The following is a 25,571-nucleotide window of genomic DNA, read 5'->3' on the forward strand; positions in this document are numbered from 1 at the left end:
AGTGATAGTGATATAGTTAAGCTAATTAGTAGCTCGATTGCGGGTTATGTCAGAACTGAAGACAAAAATGAAGCTGGGGTTCAAAAGAGATGCTTCGTGCCCAGCTGTCGCCCTGGCATTGGAAGACCATATCAGGCGCATGCAGTGCGTGGAAGAGGGCAACTTTCCATCTGAGCGTTCCACCTGCTGGACTTTCAAGCTAGAGCTTGCAAGGAGAGGCAGAGCAGATTGCAGCTGCTTCTCTTTAAGGAGGCACTTGAGGCTAAACTGGTGCGTTCCAGGCACTTGTTGGATCCAAAGTCTAAGAGACCAGTCTTGGGTCCTGTGACTTCCTCCAGCAAGTCAAAGCAGCTTAAAGGTCCAAGGATATCAGAACCTTTGTTTGGTCCAATTCCCAGATTCTGCTACTCAGGGCTTCAAAGACATTGTTGATTGAAAAAATTACTGCCTGCTATGGAACCAAGAACCTCGTCGTCTGCTCTAGCTGTGTTGGTTCTGGAAAAGAAGGCAAGAAGAAGACAGACATGTTAGCAATGTCAGATCCTATACATCAGGTTTGTCAGATCAGTCTGATTCTGACAGGGTCTCTGTGGCTCTGAAACTAAGCCCTGTTACAGTTTCAGCTTCAAGGACCTGAGTATTTCATTGGTCCTGTTCCATCTAGGTTTTCCACTCTGGCTTCAATCTCTGCTCTGCTCCAGGTCCATCTTTGGTTCCAAAGAGGGCTTTACTTTGGTGACCGATGTACATAATTTGGCTTCTAAGCATTCCTCTGCTCTGACGAAGATACAGAGAGCCTGGAGGAAGACGCAGGTTTCACCAGTTTCAGAATCTGTGTTGTCTTCACCTGAAAAAAGGAGAAGAGCTGAGGAGATCTAGTTTTTCTCCTGATTCATCTATACCACCTCTTCCTAAGACTCCTACAGGGTCTCCACAAAGAGCTTTCTGTCCATTTATTTCTCTCTCCACCCTCTGGGTCCCATGCTGTCTCAGGCATGCTTCATCCCAGATTTGAGGCTACATCTGTGATTAGAGGAGAAAAGAAAAAGAATAAAGAAACCTGTTTGCTCCCGGTTCTTGCCTCGTTTTTCTCCTCCTCCTGCAATGTTCTCAGATCCCAGTTGCTGGGGAGATTGGCAATCCAGGGCTCCATGGCCTTCCTGAGTGTCACCACCACAGGAAATTTTCAGGTGTCCTCCTTATGAATGGAGAGGTGATGTTTCATCTGTAAAGGATCTGGCAATGATCAAGTCCTTGGATTTGGTTCCACCGGATCCATCTGCATCTCAGACAGTGGCGCCTGATTCTCTCTCTGAAAAAGAAGATGAGAAGATAGCTTTTTTTTTTTTTGAAAACTGATACAGACTATGATCCAGATCTATCAAGTGAGCGTGTTGGAGTGGCTTCTGCTTCTTCCCCTTGTGAGGACACTCCGCAGTTCCACTACCTGATGGATTGCCTTCAGTAGCCATGGAGGAAACTTCCCATCTGATCAGCATTTGCGGGGCTATCTTGAAGAGTAGGATGTTGTTACTAATTCTTGCTTTGCTGCACCCTGCTAAGATGGTTTGATCCACTTCTACCTCTTGCCAGCCTGTTTCCAAGATGGAAGACAAATTATATCAGATATCCTTGGAGGGTTTTTTATATTCTCTCACACACCCTGTATTTAATTAGATGATGATGATGGCTATGTAGCAGGTTGAGGTCTGGACAAGCACAAACCACTTCAGCTGATGGAGAAGGGAAGAAGACTGATTCCCTAGGGAGAAAGACGTTCTCTTTTTTCTCACTTGGAATTAAGGTGATTGTGATGGGATGGCTGCCCCTCACTGGCAGAAAAGGGATTAAAAGAAGCTCTAGGGAGGCTGCACCGGAGGCAGCCAATCAGAGCCAAGCAGGCCCGTATAAAAAGGGAGCTGCAGGACAGAGGAGTTCAGTTCTCTGCTGGGAGCTCAGGGAGGAAGGACTGTGTCTCTGGAGGCCTCAGAGAACTGCCAGCGCCCTGGACAGAGCAGTGCTTCAAGCAGGGACTGGGGAAACTAGAGAGAGCTCCTGGCTAGCTGCTAGGGCCTGCAGGCTAAGACCCTGAGGTAAGGGCAGAAGAGGGTGCTGGAGCCACATTGGAAGCAGCCACAGGATAATGGACTGCAGTTGCCACTGAGGGAAGTGGCTCGACAGAGATTGCAGGTCCCCCGGAAGGGGGGAAACAGAGTGTGGCACAGCTGGACGGCAGCATCACTGAAGAGGATGCCAGAGTCCTGGGAGTGGCACGTGTCCTGGAACGAAAGTGACGGCGGTGAGGCACCACCTGAAAAAGGAGCACTACCATGCAGAGCTAATTCCCAAAACAACCAATAGGAGGTGCCACAATGGTGAGTGACCCCTGTCACAGTGACAAATTATCAAGCTGTTATGGCCCGCCATCAATTCCACTTATGGAAAAGATGGGACTTTTTGTGTAGAATCTGGCAGATGACAAAAGGAAAATGTGATTCTATTGGAGGGTCAAAATGTGGCAAAGGACGCTCCCAGGGCTTTGTTTGATGCCTCGGACTCTTCTCCCAGACCACTGGCTCTTGCCGTTAAGATGAGAAATGTGTGATTGGGGTCGCAGGGGAGCCACACTGAGGTTACTTTATTAGGGCAGACTGCAAAGAATGGGGCAGATAATCCTCAAATCTTGTGGTCATTCAAATACTTAGATCCACCAAGCTAGCCTCAAAACTGTTTCTGCAATACCTTACTTGTTATCCAGAAGCCAAAACACAGTTTCCTTAAAGCAAACCAGCCTTCGGCCTCCATCCAGACACCCCAGTCAAATATGATGAGGATTACTGAAAATCGTATTCATCATATAAGAAAGTTCTACCAGTCCCAAAAGATTGGACATATTACCTCCCTAGTTAATGAATATTTCAGATCTTACCCAAATACATGCTTACAGTCAATTCTTATTAACTAAACTAAAATTTATTAAAAACGAAGAGAGTGAGTGTGTAGGTTAAAAGATCAGTATACATATGGACATGAGTATAGTTTTGAGATCAGTTTCATAGCAGAGATAGTGAGCTTTGGAGTTGCAAAGAATTTTTAGAATTAGTCCCTAGATTCAGTCCAATGTTCTGATCCAGGGGGGACTGGAGATCTCAGTCTTAAGCTTCCCCTGTATAAAGCATCAACCAGATCTGAGATAAAAAGGATCAGTACCCAAGACACCTTTATACAGTTCCAGGCCTTCCCTTGAGAGCTCGGAGTTCTTAGGTGAACAGTAGGCAGTCATAGAGACTTTGAAGTAGACCTATTTCCTAAGCATCACCAGAAATTAGCTACACGGATTAACATAAGGCAATTGCCTGTTTTCCACCATTTGCAGGTGATTTAAAGGTTAAGATCTCCTTTTGATCTCTGATTAATAAAATACAGCATAGACAGGAACTGTTCAATTACATTGTTAACCTCTATCAATATGTATGTAAACACACAAAACCACAAAAATTACCTACAGTATGTCCCTGAAGGTTGAATTGGGTCATTTATCCTGTAGGATGCATAATGCTTTCTGGCCATGTGTCACAACATGTTTGGCCTTTTTGGCATCTCTTCTCTAGCTCAGGATACTGTAATGAAGGTAGAGGATCTCCCCTGCAAAGTGTATGGTCTTTTCAAGAAAAAGATGGATGAGTTGCTGGAAAAGTTGAAGGAGTAAAGATTGACGGCCTGCTCTTCGGGGCTGACTTTTATTCTCTGAAGTCACACACAAATAGAAATGACAATTGGCTTCATACTTTGGATGTAAGGTGAAGTTTGGCCTTTTGTCTGGATAGTACTGGGTCCTTCAGGTTATCTACTCAGCTCTCTGTCTTTTATGCTGATAGCAAGAATTCTGACAATTTCTGTGCAACCATTTCCAGATGGATGACTTCCAGCATCACAACGGTGAACAAAGTAGCAAATACCTCTCCTCCACAGAGACTTTTGGCCCATTCAAAAAGGACTCAAGCTACCTCAGTGACATTTTGGAGGGACGTTCCCATATTGACATATTGCTACTTTGTCCACTGTCATTTAACTCAACATTAAGCCATCACATCTGCTTCAAGATCTGATGCAGATTTTGAAAAAGTGTTCCTTCAGACTCTCATTAGGTGGACTCTGAGCCTAACTGCTTGTGAGTCACCTGCGTGGTATACAGATGTGCAACCACACAAAGAAGAAAAACTGGTTACTTTTCTCTATTGTAACTGTTCTTTGAGATGTGGCTCACATGAGTATTCCACAACCCATCCTCTGTACTCTCTGCATTGGAATCTTGAGTCACAAATTCTGGTACGAAAGAACTGAGGGGGGTTGGGAGCCACTGCCCTCATAGCCATGGAAGGAGCCATGAGAAAGCAGAGCGTATGAGCGCTGCCCCAGTGGGTACTGCTACTGAAAGCGCTCTGGCTCTGGCATACCGCGTGCACATACGCCTGAATGAAGTATGCGTGCAGTTCATATCTTGATGAACAACGGTTACAAATACAAGTGAGTAACTGTTCTGGTGTGCTGTTTTTCCTCTTTTTTCATTCAAACCTCTTTGTAGGATCAACAAAAATGCTCATCATTAGTATAACTTTATTCCCACTGAACTCAATGGTAAAACTACCATTAGTTTCACACTTAGTGCTTTTGAAAATTCCATCCTCTGTGTGAGGAATTATTGGAACATTTCTCTGTTTTCACTGCTGACAATTTTTTCCATAATTTTTATGGGCAGGAATGGTGTCCCTAGCCTCTGTTTGCCAGAAGGTGGGAATAGGTGACAGATCACTTGATTGATTACCTGTTCTGTTCATTCCCTCTAAAACACCTGGTATTGGCCACTGTCAGTCTGATTCAGTATGGTCGTTCTTATAAAAATAAGTGTTTTGTGCCATAATATTCAGAGCCATTGTCGGCCTCCAGGTTTTCTTTTGGTAATGTATAAAAAGGAAAGACTGCAAAAACAAAGGGTCAGCTTCTTAAAATTAGTTGCTGAAACTAGCTACCTAACACTTAGAGATCCTTCATTTGTTATGCAAATGGGCAAACCAGCTAATTTTTGATTTTCTTCGTATGTTTGCACATCAAATTGTTGGCTTTGCATATGCAGTTTAAAAATAAACTTATCCCAATGAATGAGGGACCATGCTAGAGCTAAGAACATCCCCAATATGATATAGAAGTGTATAAGTAAAACTGTAAAGAAACATTGTCACAGCCAGTGAAACCACAAAATATCACATATTTTCTAGTCCCTAAAAAGGCAAAAGAAGTTATAGTTTAAAACTGGTCTTTAGAACTTGAGAATCAGGCTTTGGCAGGGAATAGACAGATGACCTAATCTTTTCCATTATTTATTTCTATGAATTGTGATTCATTTTTATTTCATCTTGCTCACAAAAATGGAAGGTATTTTAGTTGTAGGCTTCCCTCTTTCTTCATCTTACGAAGTTACTTACCGCAATATTTTATTTTTGGCATATGTCAGACAAATAGAGCTTCGTCAGGGGAGCAAAAGCTTAGAAATTATCTGAGAAGAGTGTGCAATTGAAGGTTACTCAGCGCTGATTGGTTGCTAATGCATTGTGTGTTTGATGGCAGCTGTTCATATCTGCTTGTGAATTTTAAATTAGCCAGTCTTCACTTTCAGCACAAATGCTTTTTGCTGAAGTTTACATCTATAAAGTTATTTTTTAAACAATTCCTTATTTTAATGCATGGCCCTGTTTTTTAATGTGCATGGAATTCATTTTGTAATGAGATTGTTGTGTAATACTTACTTACTTTATCTATAGCTGAGATGCTGTTTCTTCCCTATTCTACTTTACTGGTGCTTTTTAATGCTGATTGTACAGTAGTGAAATAAGAAATCATTTTGCAACATTTGCAACACTCACAACTGGCTATAATAAATCTTTAAATGGCTAACATTCTAAGCTACAGTTTTAGTGAGAGGAATTGCTGAGCAAACAGAATTGAAGAGGAAATCATCTTTACATACTATGCTATCATTCTGACATGACCGTACAGAACCTGAAGCCTTGCATGTGACTAAACATGTACATGTTAAATAGAAGTCAAATTTTTGACTCCCAAATTAACTTAACTTTACATTTAGCGTTCTGTATTCAGTGTGAACACATGGTTTCTTGAAGTTCTTCAATTGTAAATACTCTGTACCATGGGGCTAATAAAACCAGCAGGATCTTATTAAAGGGAAAAAAGGCAAAATACCACATTTATTGTGAATACAGAAAGAATCATAGTAAGCAGTTAGTTATAGCTATAACATTCCATCATTCCATTCAATCTCATATTTATTCACACATTCATTCATTCTCTCTCTCACACTCTCTCTCACTCACACACACACACACACACATTCTGCAAGGTTGTTATCATAGTTACCAGCCTTAGAGTTGCTCATGCCAAGTCACTGGTCAGGTGGCCTGGACACAAGGAGGGAGCAGGGCCTTGTCTGATGCTCGTGGAAGTTAGTTTGCAGAATCAGACCCCAAAGTTCTCACTTTCTACAGTCTATTTTTGTAGGAATTTCTTCCTATGTCAGGCTATGGGAATTGCTTCATCATGCTGTTGCTGCATCAATCAGCAGATAGCACATTCCTGACGGCTCCGCGCTGCCAGATGTTATCTTGTTCTTTGGTTCGCCCATTCTTGAGGCTTTTGGGTGGATTCCAGTCTGCCCTCCAGGGGTCCTCTGGTTTTTTCCACTTGACGCTTTCTTCAGCCGATGGACACTGGATTCTTAGGCTGGCACCTCCCTGATCATTCAGTATTATCCACACCAAGCATCCATCCACATACATCCTCTGACTCTATTTTAATCACAATTGTTAATACAACGAAAGGGCGGGGAGTCTCTGGGTGCTGTTTCTATTGTTACAGAGTATTGCTTTGAGTCTCTCTCTGTTTGAATTGCTTTGAGAACAGACTCTGTCTTAGAATGTACTAACGCAATTAGCAGCTTTCAAGTTTCACACATAGAGGGAGAGAAACAGTACCAAAAACCAAGAGACCTCTTAATTAGTAATACCCTGGAATTTAAACTATGGGAAATCAAACTCATTTGTGATTTTACTACAGAACTTCTTTAATATGATCCAGCACTTGCATGTGACTAAGCATGTACATGTTAAAGAGAAGTCAAATTTTTGACTCTCAAATTAACTTAACTTTACATTTAGCATTCTATATTCAGTGTGAACACATGGTTTCTTGAAGTTCTTCAATTGTAAATACTCTGTACCATGGGGCTAATAAAAGCAAAACAAAAATAACCAAAGTCAGTATTGAATTGTGTTGGGCAGTCCCAACAAACCAATATGTGACTGTGCACTTAATCTGAACATGTGCAGACATGGAGAAAGAACCTTTTTTCCAAAAGTTTGTAACAGCACATCTTTCCTCTGCGGGGGTCGGGGGGAAATACTTCCTTACATCTTTCCTCATGAATTCCTTTCCTTCTACTCGATCCATTCAGGATCTCTTCATAGGTTCACACAGGTAAAATGGCGCTCTTAAACCCTTCCAATTCTCCCTGCTACATCCTTTCTCATTCACTGGACAACACCATCATCCTGTCTGTCACTCAGGCCTGTAACCATGGCATCAGTCCACTCAGGACCTCTCTCTAGGTTCTCACATACAGGCTCCTTCTAAACTGTGCAGATTCTTTCTGCATATCATCTCAAAGATATGGCCTTTGGTATCTAGCCACACAGCTAAAACTCTCATCCAGACTCTTATCACACATCCCGATCACTGCATCATCCTTTTCTGTGGCCTTGACAAATGCAAACTTGTCCTGCTCATATCCATTCAGTATGCTGCTGCAAAGATGATTTTCCTAGCCATCTTCTTTGACCATGTTACCCATCTCTTTATATTTCTCCACTGACTCCCCTTTTTCTGCTGCTTAAAAATGAAGACAAGTAGCTTAAGTTTGATGGTCTTTCATGGCCTGTCTCCATCCTACCTAACATTTCTCATTCACTTTTGAAATGTCAACTCTCACTGCTGATCAGCTCATGAGCTAGCCTCCATCACCCACTTGTTAAATTTTCAAACAAGCACCTTCTTGCTTTCTCCCCTGTAGCACCTCACAAGTGGGAGGAGTTTCCTGTAAACATCTGCAAAATGAACTCATTACCCTCCTTCAAATTCCTCCTCAAAACTCTTGTTTTCAATGATATCTACAAAAAGTTGACAATGGTTAGGTTACTAATGTGCTAAGGCCACAGCCTATTGTGCTGATGAGTACCGTCTCACTGATTGCTTGTACTTTTCTATTGTTCTGTCAGTGTCGATCTGTTGTGCAGCACTTAGCACAATGGGGTCCTGATCCATGACTGGATTTCTAAGCAAAAAGGTATACTACTACAACTAAAAACAAATCCTATTGGTAGATTTGCATGGAGTCTCTTTAACTTTGGTGGAGTTACACATGGGTAGCTGGAGTGTGCCAGATGATCTTCGCTGGGTCCAGAAGGGCTTTGTTGACAGGCAAAGCTATGCAGGCAGGTGAGGGTGTGTCAAGGTTCCTCCCCCACTCTGAACTCTAGGGTACAGATGTGGGGACCTGCATGAAAAACCTCCTAAGCTTATCTTTACCAGCTTAGGTTAAAACTTCCCCAAGGTACAAAATATTCCACCCTTTATCCTTGGATTGGCCGTTACCACCACCAAACAAATACTGGTTACTGGGGAAGAGCTGTTTGGAAACGTCTTGCCCCCCAAAATACTTCCCAAAACCTTGCACCCCACTTCCTGGACAAGGTTTGGTAAAAAGCCTCACCAATTTGCCTAGGTGACTACAGACCCAGACCCTTGGATCTGAGAACAATGAAAAAGCATTCAGTTTTCTTACAAGTAAACTTTTAATAGAGATAGAAGTAAATAGAAGTAAAGAAATCTCCCCTGTAACATCAGGATGGTCTATACCTTATAGGGTAATTAGATTCAAAACATAGAGAACCCCTTTAGGCAAAACCTTAAGTTATAACAAGATACACAGACAGAAATAGTTATTCTATTCAGCACAGTTCTTTTCTCAGCCATTTAAAGAAATCATAATCTAACGCATACCTAGCTAGATTACTTACTAAAAGTTCTAAGACTCCATTCCTGGTCTATCCCCGGCAAAGCAGCATATAGACAGACAGACCAGACCCTTTGTTTCTCTCCCTCCTCCCAGCTTTTGAAAGTATCTTGTCTCCTCATTGGTCATTTTGGTCAGGTGCCAGCGAGGTTACCTTTAGCTTCTTAACCCTTTACAGGTGAGAGGATTTTTTTCTCCGGCCAGGAGGGATTTTAAAGGGGTTTACCCTTCCCTTTATATTTATGACAGGGTGATTGGAGGATATCAAGCATATGATAAGGCTCTTTAGCCTCCTTGAGAGGGATCCACAAGGAATCTGCAATTCTCTTGACTAGATCCTGGAAGTGTTTAACATCATCTGCTAAGAATGGAGGCAGAGGCATGACAGCTTCATCCGGAGACAAAGACAAGATGTTGGCCGTGAGTGAGACTTCTTCATCGGCTCTAGCTTCCTGTTCCTCGAATTCCTCTTGAGGGTCAGGTCTCTTGGGTGGAGCAGGTGATACGAGTTGTCCTTCTCTATGGTGCTCGATACTATGGAAGATTGTTGGAGATGGCCACCCAAAGGTCCCAATATAGCAAAGGTCATGATGGACAATATAATGTGCATGGATACGTCAATTGTCAGGGAGGAGCTAGATCCTCCTCTCTCTGCACTGAGGCTGTCAAGCTTTGGAACTGATGCATGCACAACCAGCTCATCATCACAATGGCCGATCTCCCAGGAGTTCAGAATGTGACCACAGATGTACTCAGTAGGCACTTCTTCCAAGAACATAAGTGGGAAATAGACCCCAGCATATTACACCACATATTCAGTCAATGCAGGACAGCTCAGAGAGACTTGTTCACCACAGAGTTAAACAAGAAATATATCCTCTTCTGCTTGTGGGGTAGTCTGGCTCACCAATCCCTGGGGGATGCTTTTCACCTTCACTGGTCGTCAACTTTCCTGTATACATTCTTGCTGACTCCCCTAAAAGCCAAAGTTTTATGCTCAAAATAAAGACAGACAAGCAGAATCATCCTAATAGTTCTGACCTTGCCCAGGAAAACGTGGTTTCCGTATCCAATAAAGCTGGCCATTTGCTCTCCAGTCACTCTCTACATCGCTCCTCATCTCCTCTCACAGGAGGGTGGGAAGATCCTTTACCCCAGCCTTGTAGTGTTTCATCTCAAAGCATAGTTGGCTGATGGTTCATGGGATTAGAGGCAACCTGCTCAGAGGGTGTCAAAAGACTATTATTACACAGCAGGAAACAATCTACTTGCTACACGTACTCAAAAATGGATGAGGTTTGTCGGCTGGTGTAACCTCAGGCATGTTCCACCAATGATTTCATCACTACCAGATATACTGGACTACATCCTAACTCTAAAATCCTTGGGAACTGTCAATGACCTCCATAAGAGTCCACTTGGCAGCAATCATGGCTTTCCACCCTCCAATAGAGGGTTATTCTGTCTTTGCCCACAGTGAGATTCCTCAGAGGGTTTAGAAACCTCTCTCCACCAATCTAATGCCCTACTCAGGCATGGGACCTCAATCTGGTTCTTAAAAACCTCACAAGACCACCCTTGGAACCAATGGTTACCTGCTCACTGCTCCATTTGTCTATAAAGATGGCATTCCTGATAATATCATGTCAGCACAATGGGTTGGAGAAGTAGGGGCTCTGATGGGATACCCCCTTTCGCGCTATCTTTTAAAGACAGGGTCATACCAAATTTGTCCCCACCCCAAATTTTTACCGAAAGCTTTTTCTAAGTTTCATATTAACCAGCCCATTCACTTGCCTGTCTTCCTCTCCAAACCAGATCTAGATAACCAGAAGGCACTGCTACAAACCCTTGATGTCAGGAGAGCCCTCGCCTTCTATCTGGATAGGACAAAGTCCTTCAGAAAGACCCATAGGTTGTTTGTCTTGGTAGCAGATAAGTGAAAAGTCTAACCAGAGACTTTTGAAGTGGATATCAGGCTGCACTAAATCTTGCTACGAGTGTTGCAATATTCAAACACCTTTGAATATATGTACTCATTCTACAAGGTCCTTTTCCACCTCTGTGGCATTCCTCAAGAATGTGCCCATTATTGTGAAATGTCAGGCCAATATTTGGGCATCTATACATATGTTTGCTGAACACTATACTGTAACTCACAACTCTGCTGCTGATACTGTGTTTGGCTTGGCTGTACTTTCTTCGGTACTACACACTACTCTAAAGTCTCCCTCTTCCCCCTACCTTAGAGGGAACTGCTCAGTAGTCACCTAGAGTGGAGCATCCATAGGGACACTACTTGAAGAAGAAGAAATGGTTACTCATTGTCAAGGTTCCTTCCCCACCTTGAACTCTAGGGTACAGATGTGGGGACCTGCATGAAAGACCCCCTAAGCTTATTCTTACTAGCTTAGGTTAAAAACTTCCTCAAGGACAGGGCAAAGTTTGTACCTTGAACAGTATGCTGCCACCATCAAGCGTTTTAAACAAAGAACAGGGAAAGGGACCACTTGAAGACATCTTCCCCCAAATTTCCCCCCCAGCCCTACACCCCCTTTCCTGGGGAAGCCTTGATAATAATCCTCACCAATTGGTACAGGTGAACACACACCCAAACCTTGGATCTTAAGAACAATGAAAAATCAATCAGATTCTTAAAAGAAGAATTTTAATTAAAGAAAAGGAAAAATAATCACCTCTGTAAAATCAGGATGGTAAATACCTTACAGGGTAATCAGATTCAAAACATAGAGAATCCCTCTAGGCAAAACTTTAAGTTACAAAAAGACACAAAAACAGAAATGTACATTCCCTCCAGCACATCTTATTTTACCAGCTATTAAACAAAAGAAAATTGAATGTATTTTCTAGCTAGATTACTTACTAACTTAACAGGAGTTGGAAGGCTTGCATTTCTGATCTATTCCTGGCAAAAGCATCACACAGACAGACAACTGTTCCCCCCACCCCTCCAGATTTGAAAGTATCTTGTCTCCTCATTGGTCATTTTGGGTCAGGTGCCAGTGAGTTTACCTTAGCTTCTCAACCCTTTACAGGTAAAAGGGTTTTGCCTCTGTCCAGGAGGGATTTTATAGCCCTGTGTACAGAAAGGTGGTTACCCTTCCATTTATATTTATGACACGCCCCCCAAATCACTGATAGGGTGAAACAATAGCTGAGATTTCTTCCTGGAGCTCTAGGAGAAAACAGAGTTAATAAGACACATGCATCTCTAAATATACTACTGACTGTATAAAGACTAACAATATTTTCCACATCTCAAGGACGATTTTAACCAGTTGATTCTGGGAAACTTTCACGGGAGAGTGCATCAGCCACTTTGTTAGAAGCTCCTGAGATGTGTTGGATGTCGAAATTGAAATCTTGGAGAGCTAAACTGCACCGAATAAGTTTTTTGTTATTTCCCATGGCGGTATGAAGCCACTGTAGCGCATCACGGTCGGTTTGCAGGTGGAAACGCTGTCCCCAAACGTATGGGCATAGCTTTTCCAGAGCCTAGACAATGGCGCAACATTCCTTTTCACTGATTGACTAGTGGCTTTCCCTCTCAGACAGTTTCTTGCTGAGAAACACGACAGGATGGAACTCTTCATTCGGTCCTTCTGGAATTAAGACTGCTCCCACTGCTCGGACGCATCTGTGGTTACTAGGAACGGTTTGTCAGTCTGGGGCCCTTAGCACAGGGTCAGACATGAGTGTCGCTTTAAGCTGGTTAAAGGCCTTCTGACACTCTTCGGTCCACTGAACGGCATTTGGCTGTTTCTTTTTGGTTAGGTCTGTCAGTGGGGTGGCGATTTGGCTGTATTGCAGTACAAATTGCCTGTAATATCCAGCCAAGCCTAAGAAGGATTGGACCTGTTTCTTTGACTTTGGGACAGGCCACTTTTGGATAGCATCCACTTTGGCCTGTAGGGGGTTGATAGTTCCTTGACCCACCTGGTGTCCAAGGTAAGTCACTCTGTTTAGGCCTGCCAGTACCCCTTGGTTAAGTCCAAGGTAGAGATGAACTGGGCCCCTCCCAGTTTCTCCAATAGTTCATCTGTGCGTGGCATTGGATAGTTGTCTGGGCAAGTTACAGTATTTAGCTTACCGTAGTCCATGCAAAAACGTATCTCCCCATCTGGTTTGGGAACTAGAACCACTGGAGATGCCCATGCACTGCCAGAGGGCTGGATTACACCCATCTGTAGCATGTCCTGGATCTCCCGTTCTATAGCAGTTTTAGCGTGAAGAGACACCCAATAAGGTTGGGTTCTAATTGGGTGAGCATTGCCTGAGTCAATGGAGTGGTATGCCCGTTCAATCAGTCTTGGGGTGGCTGAGAACGTTGGCGCATAGCTAGTGCACAGCTCCTTGATCTGCTGTCGCTTCATACGCCCAAGGGGAGGTTCACCTCTTCCACGCCACCATCACTTTTCCCTTCGTAGTAGATACCTTCAGGCCACTGTGTCATCTTTTCCCTGGGATGTAAACTGACAAACCTTTAATTCTCTGGAATAAAAGGGCTTTAGAGAATTAATATGGTACCTCAGGCTTTCGGTTGGAGGTGGGGAATGCTATGAGATAATTAACAGCTCCCAGGCTCTCTTGGACCGTGAATGGCCCTTCCCACGATGCTTCCATTTTATGGGCCTGGAGCACCTTGAAGACCATGACCTGGTCTCCTGCTTTGAAGGAATGCTCTCTGGTATGTTTATCATACCAGGCTTTTTGCTCTTTTTGAGCATCCTTTAGGTTTTCTTTAGCAAGGGCTAAAGAGGTTCAGAGGGTGTTTTGTAGGTTGGTTAAGAAGTCCAGAAAGTTAGTTCCTGGAGAAGGTGTAAACCCCTCCCATTGCTGCTTCACCAACTGTAATGGCCACTTAACCTCGTGGCCGTATACAAGTTCAAATGGTGAAAACCCAAAACTGGGATGTGGTACAGCTTTGTAGGCAAAGAGCACCTGCTGCAACACTCGGTCCCAATCATTGGAGTGCTCATCAAGTTTAATGGCCCCCAAAGATCCATTAAACTTCTTCACCAGGCCATTTGTTTGATGATGGTAAGGGGTGGCAACCAAGTGATTCACCACATGAGCTTCCCAAAGGCTTTCCATAGTTCCTGCCAGAAAATTAGTTCCTGCATCTGTAAGGATGTCGGAGGGTCAACCCACCCTGGCAAAAATGTCTGCTAGTGCCTGGCACACACTTTTAGCCCTATTTTTGCTTAGATGCTTCTAGCCATTGGGTCGGAAAATCCATGGAAGTCAGTATGTACTCCTTTCCTCTGGGTGTCTTTTTTGGAAAAGGACCCAGAATATTCACAGCTACTCGCTGAAATGGAACCGCAGTGATGGGGAGTGGCTGTAGAGGGGCTTTTACCTGGTCTTGGGGTTTTCCCACTCTTTGGCATACCTCACAAGACCGGACATAGGTAGAAATATCCTTGCCCATTCCCTCCCAGGGGAACGATTTCCCAAATGGTCTTTGGTTCTGTTCACCCCAGCATGGCCACTAGGATGATCTTGTGGGCTAAACTTAAGAGCTTTACCCAGTACTTAGTTAGAACTACCAACTGTCGCTGAGGATGGTAGTTTTTCTGGTGTCCACCAGAAAGAGTTTCCTTCTATAAAAGTCTTCTTTCTACAACAAACCTGGATCGATTAGAAGAGCTGAGAGGCGATGGGTTACTCCGTGCTGCTGTCCAAGTTCTCTTGAGGCTTTCATCTGCTTCCTGTTCAGCCTGGAACTGTTCCCTTGATGCTGGAGACTTCAGTTCCTCACCTCTGTAAAATCAGGATGGTAAATATCTTACAGGGTAATCAGATTCAAAACACAGAGAATCCCTCTAGGCAAAACCTTAAGTTACAAAAAGACACAAAAACAGGAATATTCATTCCCTCCAGCACATCTGATTTTACCAGCCATTAAACAAAAGAAAATCTAACTTATTTTCTAGCTAGATTACTTACTAACTTAACAGGAGTTGGAAGGCTTGCATTTCTGATCTATTCCTGGCAAAAGCATCACACAGAAAGACAGAACCCTCCGCCCCACCCCTCCAGATTTGAAAGTATCTTGTCCCCTCATTGGTCATTTTGGGTCAGGTGCCAGCAAGGTTACCTTAGCTTCTTAACACTTTACAGGTGAAAGGGTTTTGCCTCTGTCCAGGAGGGATTTTATAGCCCTGTATACAGAAAGGTGGTTACCCTTCCCTTTATATTCAACACTCATCCTGCGCAGTAACCTTGCTTTTTTTTTAGATGTGTGTCTCTATGGATGCTCCACTACCTACCCTCCTTCTCCTCTGCTTCAGAGTTCTCTGTTATGGATCTTCATGGTAGAAGGAACTGAAGGCGGTTCTTCCGCGGAGTGCTATATAACAACGGCAGAGGACATGAGACTGACTAACATGCACGCGCAGCCTAAATGGACGCTGCTATGAAAAATCTCTGCTCAAAGCCTCAGGGGGCGCTAGCAGATTTAGAGTGGGGCACCCGTAGGGAGACACATCTCAGAGAACCACAGCTACTGAATAGGGTGAGTAATCATTTCTTATAAGCTCTTTGGGAACTTTCTCTTGGTAAAATGGTTCCCAAAGTTTTTACTAAGGTGATCCACCAACTACATTTTGTCCTTTTTCGGAGCCACTATTACCTATAATCTTTGGACATGGCAACCCATCTAGAATCTTCCTGCCACCCACTGTTTGGGAAGGACAGTCTTAATTTGTATATGTGAATTGCCTAGCATATTGAGGCTCTGATCCCTCATTGGGGTCTTAAGATGCTACTGTAATACAATACACTAGAAATTTAGTGTTTACAGGTAATCAGTGCTGGGGCTTAGGTACTCAGACTAGATGTTAGTGTTGGGATCTGATGATATTGTGTGGTTTTGTAAGATAAGTAGGGAGATCTGTAATATGAGAGAAATACATAGTGGAGAAACCTAAAAGAACAATGAAAGTATGAAATTTGAAATTATGGGAAATCTATATTTTATTTGTTCATGCCCTGACTGATAACATGCATAGAACTTGAGCTTTGTAGAGCCCCATGCTTTTTGCAAATCTGAAATACCACTAAATAAAAATCTAAAAGAACATATAAACTGACATAAAATGAAAAACCCTACACTAGCAGCTCCTGTGCCATGGGGCTGAGCCTGACTTCCTAGTCTGGGCAACCTGACACACGGGGACTCAGTGCTGTTCAGGTTTTGCCCAGCCACATCATCAGGCCCAGCCCTGCAGGACAGGAGCCACTGTTGCAGGATGATTGTTGGGTGAATTCACTCTGCAAATCTGTCTCCCACCCCCACCACGGGGCAGGACCAGACCCTCTTCTCTTAGAGAAAGTGATCTGCTGGCCAGAAATAGATGACTCTAGAGATTCCTTCATCAGAAATAGATGATATATTTTTAAAATTAAAAATAAAAAAACATATACATAATAAATCTGAGTAAAAATCAAATAACTAATTTTGATCAAATAGTCTTGCACTGGCAATAAATCTGCAAACTTCCTATCACGTAGCTATTTTTAATCAACTTTTTTTACTTTTCTGGACTACATTCTTTGGTGAGAAAATCACCTAATTCCTTGGTATTCTAGAAGTATGAGCTCACCTTAAATTTAAGATGTTGCTACAAAAGTGGAAATGGTGAGCCTTCTGTTTTTTATTTCTTAGTGTTAAAAGCTTGAAAATGGATTCATTCAGTGTGTTTGAATTAGGGCTGTTGATTAATCATAGTTAACTCAGTTTCTCCATCACAAATGCATTTTCCTGGTTTAGACAAGGCTTTTCATATGAGTGGGGCTTCAGCTCAAATGCCATTTTGATTCTCAACTGTGGCAGTAGAGAAAGTCTTTCAGAAATAAGTCACAGGGCAGTTGGGTGTTTAAAGGTTAAAACTAGCTTGTTAAATTTGGAGTCATTCTTAATAGGTAGCCAGTGGAGATCCAAAAGCACTGGTGTCATGTGTTTCCAGAAAAATGTACCATGTTACAAATATGTATATATTTTACATCTGGGGACACTGAGGCTTGTTGGGTCTCATCCAAAGCCCTTTGTAGTCTGTGGAACACTTTCCATGGATTTCAGTGGTCTTTGGATTAGGTCCAGAGTGCCGTTCAAATTTTGAGTGCCCTTACAGGGGCCAGCCTTTTCTGAAAATGGAGACCCCTTTTCGATGTTTCATTTTAGGCATCCGATATCAGTAGTCTCTTCTGAACATTTGGACTTAAAGGTGTACTTAAGGCACCCTTTAAAAAAAAATACTAGACAAAGTGCTTTAAATAACCACAGTAAAAAATCTAATGTCAGTTACAGTGTTGTTTGGAACAAGAGAAGATTTTAAAAAAACCCCAGTTAAATGTGTAATTTTGAAGTTGGTGTTGTCACTTTAACTTAGCTATAGACTCAACTGTTTTGGCCACTGAATTTCTTCAAACTGACCAAGATCCATTTTCAAGGAACAGGAGGCTAGGTAAAGGTAATCCTACTCCTTGCACTCACTTTCCTCATGCTGCTGCATTCCGCATTAAGATGCCCCCTAGGTTCAGGGCAGTTTTCATAGGATCTTACTCTTTTGCTCTTCACAGCATTTTTTAGTTGCAGTTATATAGTTAGTAGGTGGTATTCAAAGTAAACGAAACATTTTATTTGCCAGGGAATGCAGTATTAACTATTTTGCTATGTTTACCACCCTAAACAGGATTCTAAATTAGAATATTGTCTTTTAGAGATGTTAATTCATAATTCATCTCTGTTTTTTTTTTAATCTCAAGAAGGTTTTTTGTACTTTAGATAGAAGGTTTTGACAAGTTTAGTCTGGCAGCTGCTGTCACTTGAAGATGGTTTAATAAAATACAGATACCAAATGTTGAATCTGTTTGAGAAGGCTGTCTCAGAGAGACAATTACAAATCTGTTTTAGTGCTTTTCTTTTCATTTTGTTTAGTATCTACAGTTCTAACTTCATTAGCATCTAGTGCATATTGTGTTTTCAGTTAGACCAAAATAAAACAGAAGAAGGTGTCTTTAGAAGACTTTCATTTTCTCCATCACCTACCTCATTTTTCTATGTGTAAGCATAAGTATTTGTCTACTGATACCATGAAGGAGATTGTACAATTCTTTAGCTTGTTAAACCATGAGGTATGAAGTGCGTTGTCAAGACGGACACAAAGAGTACTTAAAAGATCAATACCAAAATAATCTGAATCCAAATTTTGACCTGACCATAACATTTGTATAATATGGTTAAAAATTTCCTTTTGATTCTTCTAAAAAAATGTAAAAGCCAGTGCTGTGTGTCCTGCTCTTATTCAATACTAAATACTCTTACTCAAATACTCATGGGATTTTAAGAAAAAGGGATAAGGAAATGTCACAGACCTGATTGGGCTCCCACTGCTGGATGCTCACTAGGCTGTTGGGTTTGGATCCAAATATTGGGTCCTGAATGCTTCTTAACCTGAAGAGTCTAAGTAGGGTGACCAGACAGCAAGTGTGAAAAACCGGGACGGGGGTGGGGGGTAGTAGGTGCCTACATAAGACAAAGCCCCAAATATTGGGCCTGTCCCTATAAAATTAGGACATCTGGTCACCCTAAGTCTGAACAGCATCCAGGCTCTGGCCTCTCAGTCTCGGAGGGCAGACTCCCTATTTGGTACCCTTTGTCAAAAGTGGGACCATATGGTCCAGCTGCCTTAGGCCCCAAAAGCAGTCTCACCAGTAGTTTTCCCAGAGCCCCATCTTCATGGGGTTCTCTGATTTACAGTTTGACCCTTCATGGATGTGTGATGGCTACAGCAAGAAACTCATTGAAAAAGCCTATGTGTACACACTTTATTCACGGAGAAAGCATAGAGCCTTGCAGGCCCATGCAAAAATAACTAAATCTGCATGTAGAAACCCTCTCTCCAGTTTTCTTCCCGTATCGTGAAACCTTTGGGTTTGGTCAGTACCTTCTGGGTCCCAAGACCCTCTTCTCTTTCTCCTCAACCCTCAAGTTTCCTTTTTCTTATTCTACAACAAGCTGTCCTTTGCTTATTCAGATCTAGTGGTCAACAGGTTGCCCCTAGTCCCTTTTTTAACAGCAGGTTGTAACATCCCTTTCTTTGTTCTCCTGTTCTGCGGGGGCATTTCCATTGTTCCAACAAAAGGAATTTTCCATGGTATTACAATCAGGTACCTTGCAGTTTAGATGAGTGTACACTGTGTACCTGTTTTCCCAAACATCACCCATAGGCACATTCTTTACAATAATCTTGTAACTTTACTGGTACAGGGTTATTCCTGGGTCACCTACTTATGTCCATCCTTCTTTAGGCTTAAGGCCTAATGTGGCTAAGGTAACATCTTACAGGCCTCAGCTGCAGGCCTTGCTTTATAGCTTTACTTTGCTTATATGCCAAATACACACTCTTCACTCATAAATATTTGTCAACCTATACCCCTGTAATACTATCCTACTTATTCCTATGCCTATACCTACAATTTAAATCTATTTATCACACATTGATTACATATGAATTAACCACAACAATAGATAACATAATAAAATGATTATATAAGGTGATTAGCTACATCCTTCCAATGCCACCATATCATTTTCTGTCATGCCTACAAAAAAACATGATGACACTACTCGTGTGCTGAGATTACTGGCTATTGTACTGACCAATATTGTCTCATTGTTTCCTTGTACTCCTCCATCAGCCTGTTTGATCCATCTGTTGTCTCTTGTCTTATACTTAGATTGTAAGATCTTTGGGGAAGGGACTGTTTTTTTGTTTTGTGATTGGACAGCACCTAGGACAGTAGAGTTCTGGTCTATGACTAGAGCTGCTAAACACTACAGTAATACAAATAATTGATGATAGTAAAATACCACTCAACCAGTTTTCGTTATCTGTTGTCTGGGAATAGAGAGGAGGTATTCCAAAGATGACAGTAACCTCAAGAAGTTTGACCAATTCTCTAGTGTCTGCCGAAAACAAGACTAAAGAAGTAAACAAGGATTTGTTTTAACTGTGATTTAAACAGAAAGAATACCATGTACTACAGTAAAGTCATCTCTCAATTGCATGTTTTACACAAAATAAATATTGCAAGTACCAGAGAATAAACAGTAACATCCAGCATGCTGTCTTAGCCGTATCCATTCTTTCTGGAGTTAATCACTGAGTGCCTGATAATATTTACAGCACTAATTTTTATCAGAAGTTGTCTCCCTGAATCAGCATTCCCCAAAATGTTTTTATTCTTATGCAATATTTGCAGCTTAATTGAGTAAAAACCGATGCTTGCAAATTAAGTTCAACAAAACTTTACACAAATTCTACTTCTTTTCTTACTTTTTGCATCCTTTGTCTCACAGCTGAAAAACTCTTGTTTTCAAAGATCAAAAAAGAAAAATGTTTGATTACTGAATGCATGTAGAATCCTCACCTTAACTCACAGTTCTTCTAAATACACAATCATGGTTTTAATGGTTTCTAGTGGGTATTCTGTAACATCTCTCAGTACAAATGTCATCTTTCTCTGTTAAATTCAAAACTGCATACAGTCATTGTCCCCCAAAATATTATTTTATTTCAGTGTCTGACGGGGTGCCAAAAATTCACCAGGTCTTCCTAGTGAAGCCTGAATTTTAAAAAATATTTTTCTAGTTCTGTCATATAACTCAGTGTTTTTAACTGTTTGGGGGCTTTTAGAATTTGACAGCATCCACAGAAATGTAGCTTGGGCCAGTGAGCTACTTGCTGAGCCTGTAGCTCTGTATGTGTGAGCTATCCCTGTTGCCAATTGTGTTGGAGACCCTACCACATAAGTAGAGAAGAAAGTTGAATTTCATCATCATTGCTCTTTTCTTCTGCCCTGCAATCAGACTAGACTGATAACTGCTCCCACCCCACCCTCCCCAAAGGAGAATGCATTTGAGATTGCAAGTAGTGCTCCAGATGCTTACATTTAGTTTACCACAACTTTGGTACTCTTGGTATTATTTTGAATACTTTTAATTAGTTTATAGTGACTGTTCCCTTTTTTTTTTTTAGGATGTGTTCACCAGGGTGTCTCAACACTTTCAAACTCAGCACCAATATCTAAAGACTGAAGACTCTCCCTATTCCCCCCCCCCCCCCCAGGAATACAGGAACAACAACAAAAAAATTCTGTATAATCTTGATTTTAGTGTTATTTCTAATTTGGTTTACAAAACAGATAACTCAGCACGATTTTTTTCTTGTCTGTGGTTTGCATGTAAAGTTCTCAGTTCCTAAATTTAATTTGCTAAAAGTTGCAAGGTCATCTATTCCTGCATTTATGAAAATTTCTTTTTTTAACTAACTAAACTAAACAACATATTTCCTTTTTTTGTTTCAGCCATTCCTATGTTGGTCCAGATTACAGCATACAAAAAAATGTTGGGAAAATTTCATTAGAACACATTGATGCAGTAAGTACTTTGTGCTCTTCATTGGTTGCTATATGCTCATTGTTGTCTTGCCTTTCTAAAAGCGATTAACAGTTCATCCCACCACCTCCTAGGGTATGACTGGCCTTTCTTAAAAAAGTCTTTATTCTCCCTGTCCATAAAAGCTGTGACTAAACTATCTGCTTTATCTCTTCAGTAGTAGTTCTCAAACTGTTTTGAGGACCAGTTCAACAAAATTATGTCACATAAAAGCTAAAATGCAGCAAAGTTAACTTGAAGTGCAACCTGTGAGAAATTAGAGTGGGACTGTTTGTGAGTTGGTGTTAATTTTTTAATTTTACCTCCAGTTGTTTTTCTTCTTCATTTTATAGTCAATTTCTATATAATTGGTCAGTTTCCCTGTTTTGGGGGATTTTTTAAAAATATGGACCTATGAAAGTTTATTGTAAAACCTCAATAATTGGCAGAGGGAATCGGGAACAAATGGGAGCAAGTGGCAGGAAATTTTGAATTTTGCCTAAATGCTACATTAGAAGAATGAATCTTAGGTAGAGAGATTCAGCATTAGAATTAAATGCACCTCCAAAACCAAGATTATTAACATCCCCGCTTTTCATCCAACCAATTTGAAACACCTGGGTATGAAGACTGCAATATATCACCTATTTCAAATTGGGTAATTGATCTCCCACAGAACAAGAAGGCTTAGACTTCTACTCCTTTCTCTTCTCAGTGTCCTAGGATTTCAAAGACAAGGAAAGCTCTATCAGAGGTCTTTGAACAGATTCCTCCAGAAGCCATGGTTCAGGATGGAAATCCTAAATTCCACCATAGCAGCAATTCCAAAGGAAACTTTTTCTGTCATTAATTTATCTGTAGAACACTTACCTACACATTGTTCTATGTACCTCCTGGAAAAGATACCAGAGTCACATACAAAAGATGATGTTACCAGTATGCTGCTTTTACTTTTTGAACTGCCTGCCTCTCTAAGGATATTAACTAAAGTGCTAGTAAACATTGTATTTTCCTCTGGTAGAAAAGGATTCACACATACCCATTCCAAAACTACCTGCTCATTGGAGCACTGCTCCTGGAAATGGCCCACAAAACAGGTATCACTTGTCCAATCCATGTTATTCCAGAACGGAATCTGGGCTAACTCCACTACGATCTAAGTGATGTCATGGAGCTGATATTACTTCTGGGAGTTAGAGATATCAGCCTTCACAGAAATGTTTTTCCTATCAGAGGGCAGGATTCAGAAGCTGGTGGCCAAAGGGCACAATGCCATCCATTCTTCAATGAATCTATCTTGGCTTTGATATCTTGAAGCAGAATGAAGGTCTCTTCACCAACATACTGTTGTCAGTGAGGTTCCACATGTCTTCTCCAGAAGTTTCTTATTTTCTTGAGTCCACAGAACCTATTATGCCTGTTCTCTTTTGTCCCATTGCCAAGAGGTACTCAAAAGGCCAAAGTATGTTAGAATCAGAGCAGGTTTGTGGAGAAAATCTATGCCAGCTTGAAGAGCAGGGAATTTCAACAATTTCACCCTAGGCTACTGAAAGAGCAGAACTTCAACACAATATTAGTTGGCTCAGAGAATTAAGCCCTAAGAAAGATAAATCCAGTCCTGATCAGCCAAGATATACCAGTGACATCTTAAAGCACTTCCGCAATGGCTTATATCAGCAAAGAAGGAAACACTAGATTCTCATTCTGGCTATGCACATCTAATTTTCTTTGTTCCTGAGTGAAAAGGAAGAAAAACAAATCTGTTTTCTCAAGCACAGCATGCAAAGAGGAAATAAACATCATAGCAGCTGGTGAAGAGAACAAAGGATAATCCAGGAGAATGGAATCTACAGCCCAAGGTCTTTGAATGGAGAGTTGGGTCCTGAGTTGCACACCTATCAAGGGACCTTTTTGTATTCAGAACTCTGGAGAGAAACCAAAGTCTTATTCCAGAGTAATAATAGGCTGTACTTCTCAAATCCACATCAATGAGGAAAACTCGCTCCCGGGAAATAAATCTTGTATTAAATGCCTTCCCTAAGCATTTCTTTGATCCCTTGTCACAAGTGCCCATAGAATTTCTTTCTTGCAACAGTACTGCACCCCTCATGAAGGGAAAATTGTGCTAAGCGTTAACACAACCTTTATTCCCAAGATAAACCTTGTTAGAAGAAATTTTGTTTCCACTCTTTTTGCCCACCTGCAAAAACCTCCAACTCTGGCATACTCTTGATGTAAGAAGTACATAGTGTATAGTACAAATCAACACTGAATGCAGTATTCACTTCAGGAAAGCTCTAGCTCTGTTGGTCTAAAAATCTCAAAATAAATTAAAAATCATAAAACCACCCTACATCTGCTGCTAAGGCTTCAGTTACTAAAGTCGTTTCAGAAGCTTTCAGAGAGAAAAAACAGTTTTTTTTCCCCCTTGAACTGTTGTGCTCTTTCATTCAGAGCCGTGGAAGTTTCATGACCTGAAGAATTATACTAACATACAAAGAAAGATGCAGGGTGGCCATCTGGTCATGTTTTTGCACACCTTTACTATGTTTTACAAGTTAAATGTGCAGATCATCTCAGTCTTTGTCATGGGAGGAAGGGATTTACGTTCTATGCTCACCCAGTAACTGATCTATTTATTTAAAAAGATCTCTCTGACCCCTCTTTTGGTGACACAGTGCTATTGAACATCCCATTATGATGGACCTGTGGACTTTCCCTACAAAGAAGAATCAGAACATTTTTTATCTTACCTGAAAACTTCCTTTCTTCTAGCAGGAAGTCCCTAGATCCAACCCACCTGTCACAAGGTCATAGTTCTGGGGAATGCTGGACAATGTTGGCACAGGAACAAATGGGTGTAAACGATCCATGAATAAATTCAATCTGGAAATTAGAAGAAGGGTTCTAACCATCAGAGGATTGAGGTTCTAAAAGAGCCTCCCAATAGAAGTTGTGGGGGAAAATTTAATTAGTTTTAAGAGAAAGCTCGACACATTTGTGAGTGGGATTGTATGGTGGGTTTTTGATGGTGGGAGGCAGAAGGGTGCGTTGTGGTTTATGTCTGATGTTCTTGTAATCTCATGCTTCAGGGCTTCAGCTGGCCACTTGCAATGATCAGGGAGGGATTCTGTGTGTAGTTTTTTGTTGTTTTCCTTTGAAGAATCAGAGATTACCACAGTGGGAGATGGGATACTGGGCAGGGAGGGCCAGTGCTTTAGGTGGTACTGAGCATTCTCTCTCTCTCTCAGATGCTTTGCTGGCTTATTCTTGCTCACATGCTCAGGGTCTAACTGATCCCTATGTGTGGTGTCGGGAAGGAATTTTACCCCGAGTCAGATTGGCAGTGATCATGGATTTTTTTTGTCTTCCTCTGTAGCATGGGATGCATGTCGCATGCTGGAAATATGTGGATATATCACATGTAATCAATTCTCTACCATTGCAGGGCCCTCATGCATTGGAGCACCTGTTATCTGTCTGTGGCACATAGTAGTTTAGTTTCCTTGTAATACTTGTAATACTTCTTTGCTCTAATTTCAGTTATTGGGTTTAGTGTGCTGGTGCTGAGTGATGGTAGCTTGTGTTAACAGGAGGTCAGATTAGATGATCTGGTGCTCTCTTCTGGCCTCAGATTCTGTGACTCTTTGATGTTTAAACTGTCGCACACACCTTCATTTTCTTTGGGGTAAAATCCTCCAAGGAGCTATAAGCAGGCGTAAGACCCATTGTAATAGTTCTACAGGGGGTTTTTTGCTGTAAGAAAGAAAATTATCAAATACACTTTTGTTACTTAGTAGCTTTCCACTTGTGTTACTCTGTTTTATGTTTTTGTCCTTGGAAGACTTATTAAATTTAAAGGGTCAAGGACATATTTGAATTATCTGCAGTCCAGTGCATTTTATTTCCCCCAGCCATCAGCCTTTCCAAGTGGAGTTAATTAGTAATCCCAATAAGCATATATCC

At 41.6% G+C, this 25,571-nt stretch overlaps 1 protein-coding gene across 6 annotated transcripts in view; it reads left to right on the forward strand.

The window, feature by feature from the left end:
- PRIM2 (DNA primase subunit 2) overlaps nucleotides 1-25,571 on the forward strand; it is a 306,979-nt gene that overhangs the window by 175,196 nt on the left and 106,212 nt on the right. For all 6 annotated transcript variants that reach the window (XM_084623651.1, XM_084623647.1, XM_084623652.1 and 3 more), the window contains one exon: nucleotides 21,536-21,608. In XM_084623651.1, the coding sequence (XP_084479777.1) occupies nucleotides 21,536-21,608 (73 nt within the window). The remainder of the gene's footprint in view (nucleotides 1-21,535; nucleotides 21,609-25,571) is intronic.

The sequence above is a fragment of the Lepidochelys olivacea genome (assembly GCF_965140295.1).
Source record: "Lepidochelys olivacea isolate rLepOli2 genome assembly, chromosome: 3".
Taxonomy (NCBI): domain Eukaryota; kingdom Metazoa; phylum Chordata; order Testudines; family Cheloniidae; genus Lepidochelys; species Lepidochelys olivacea.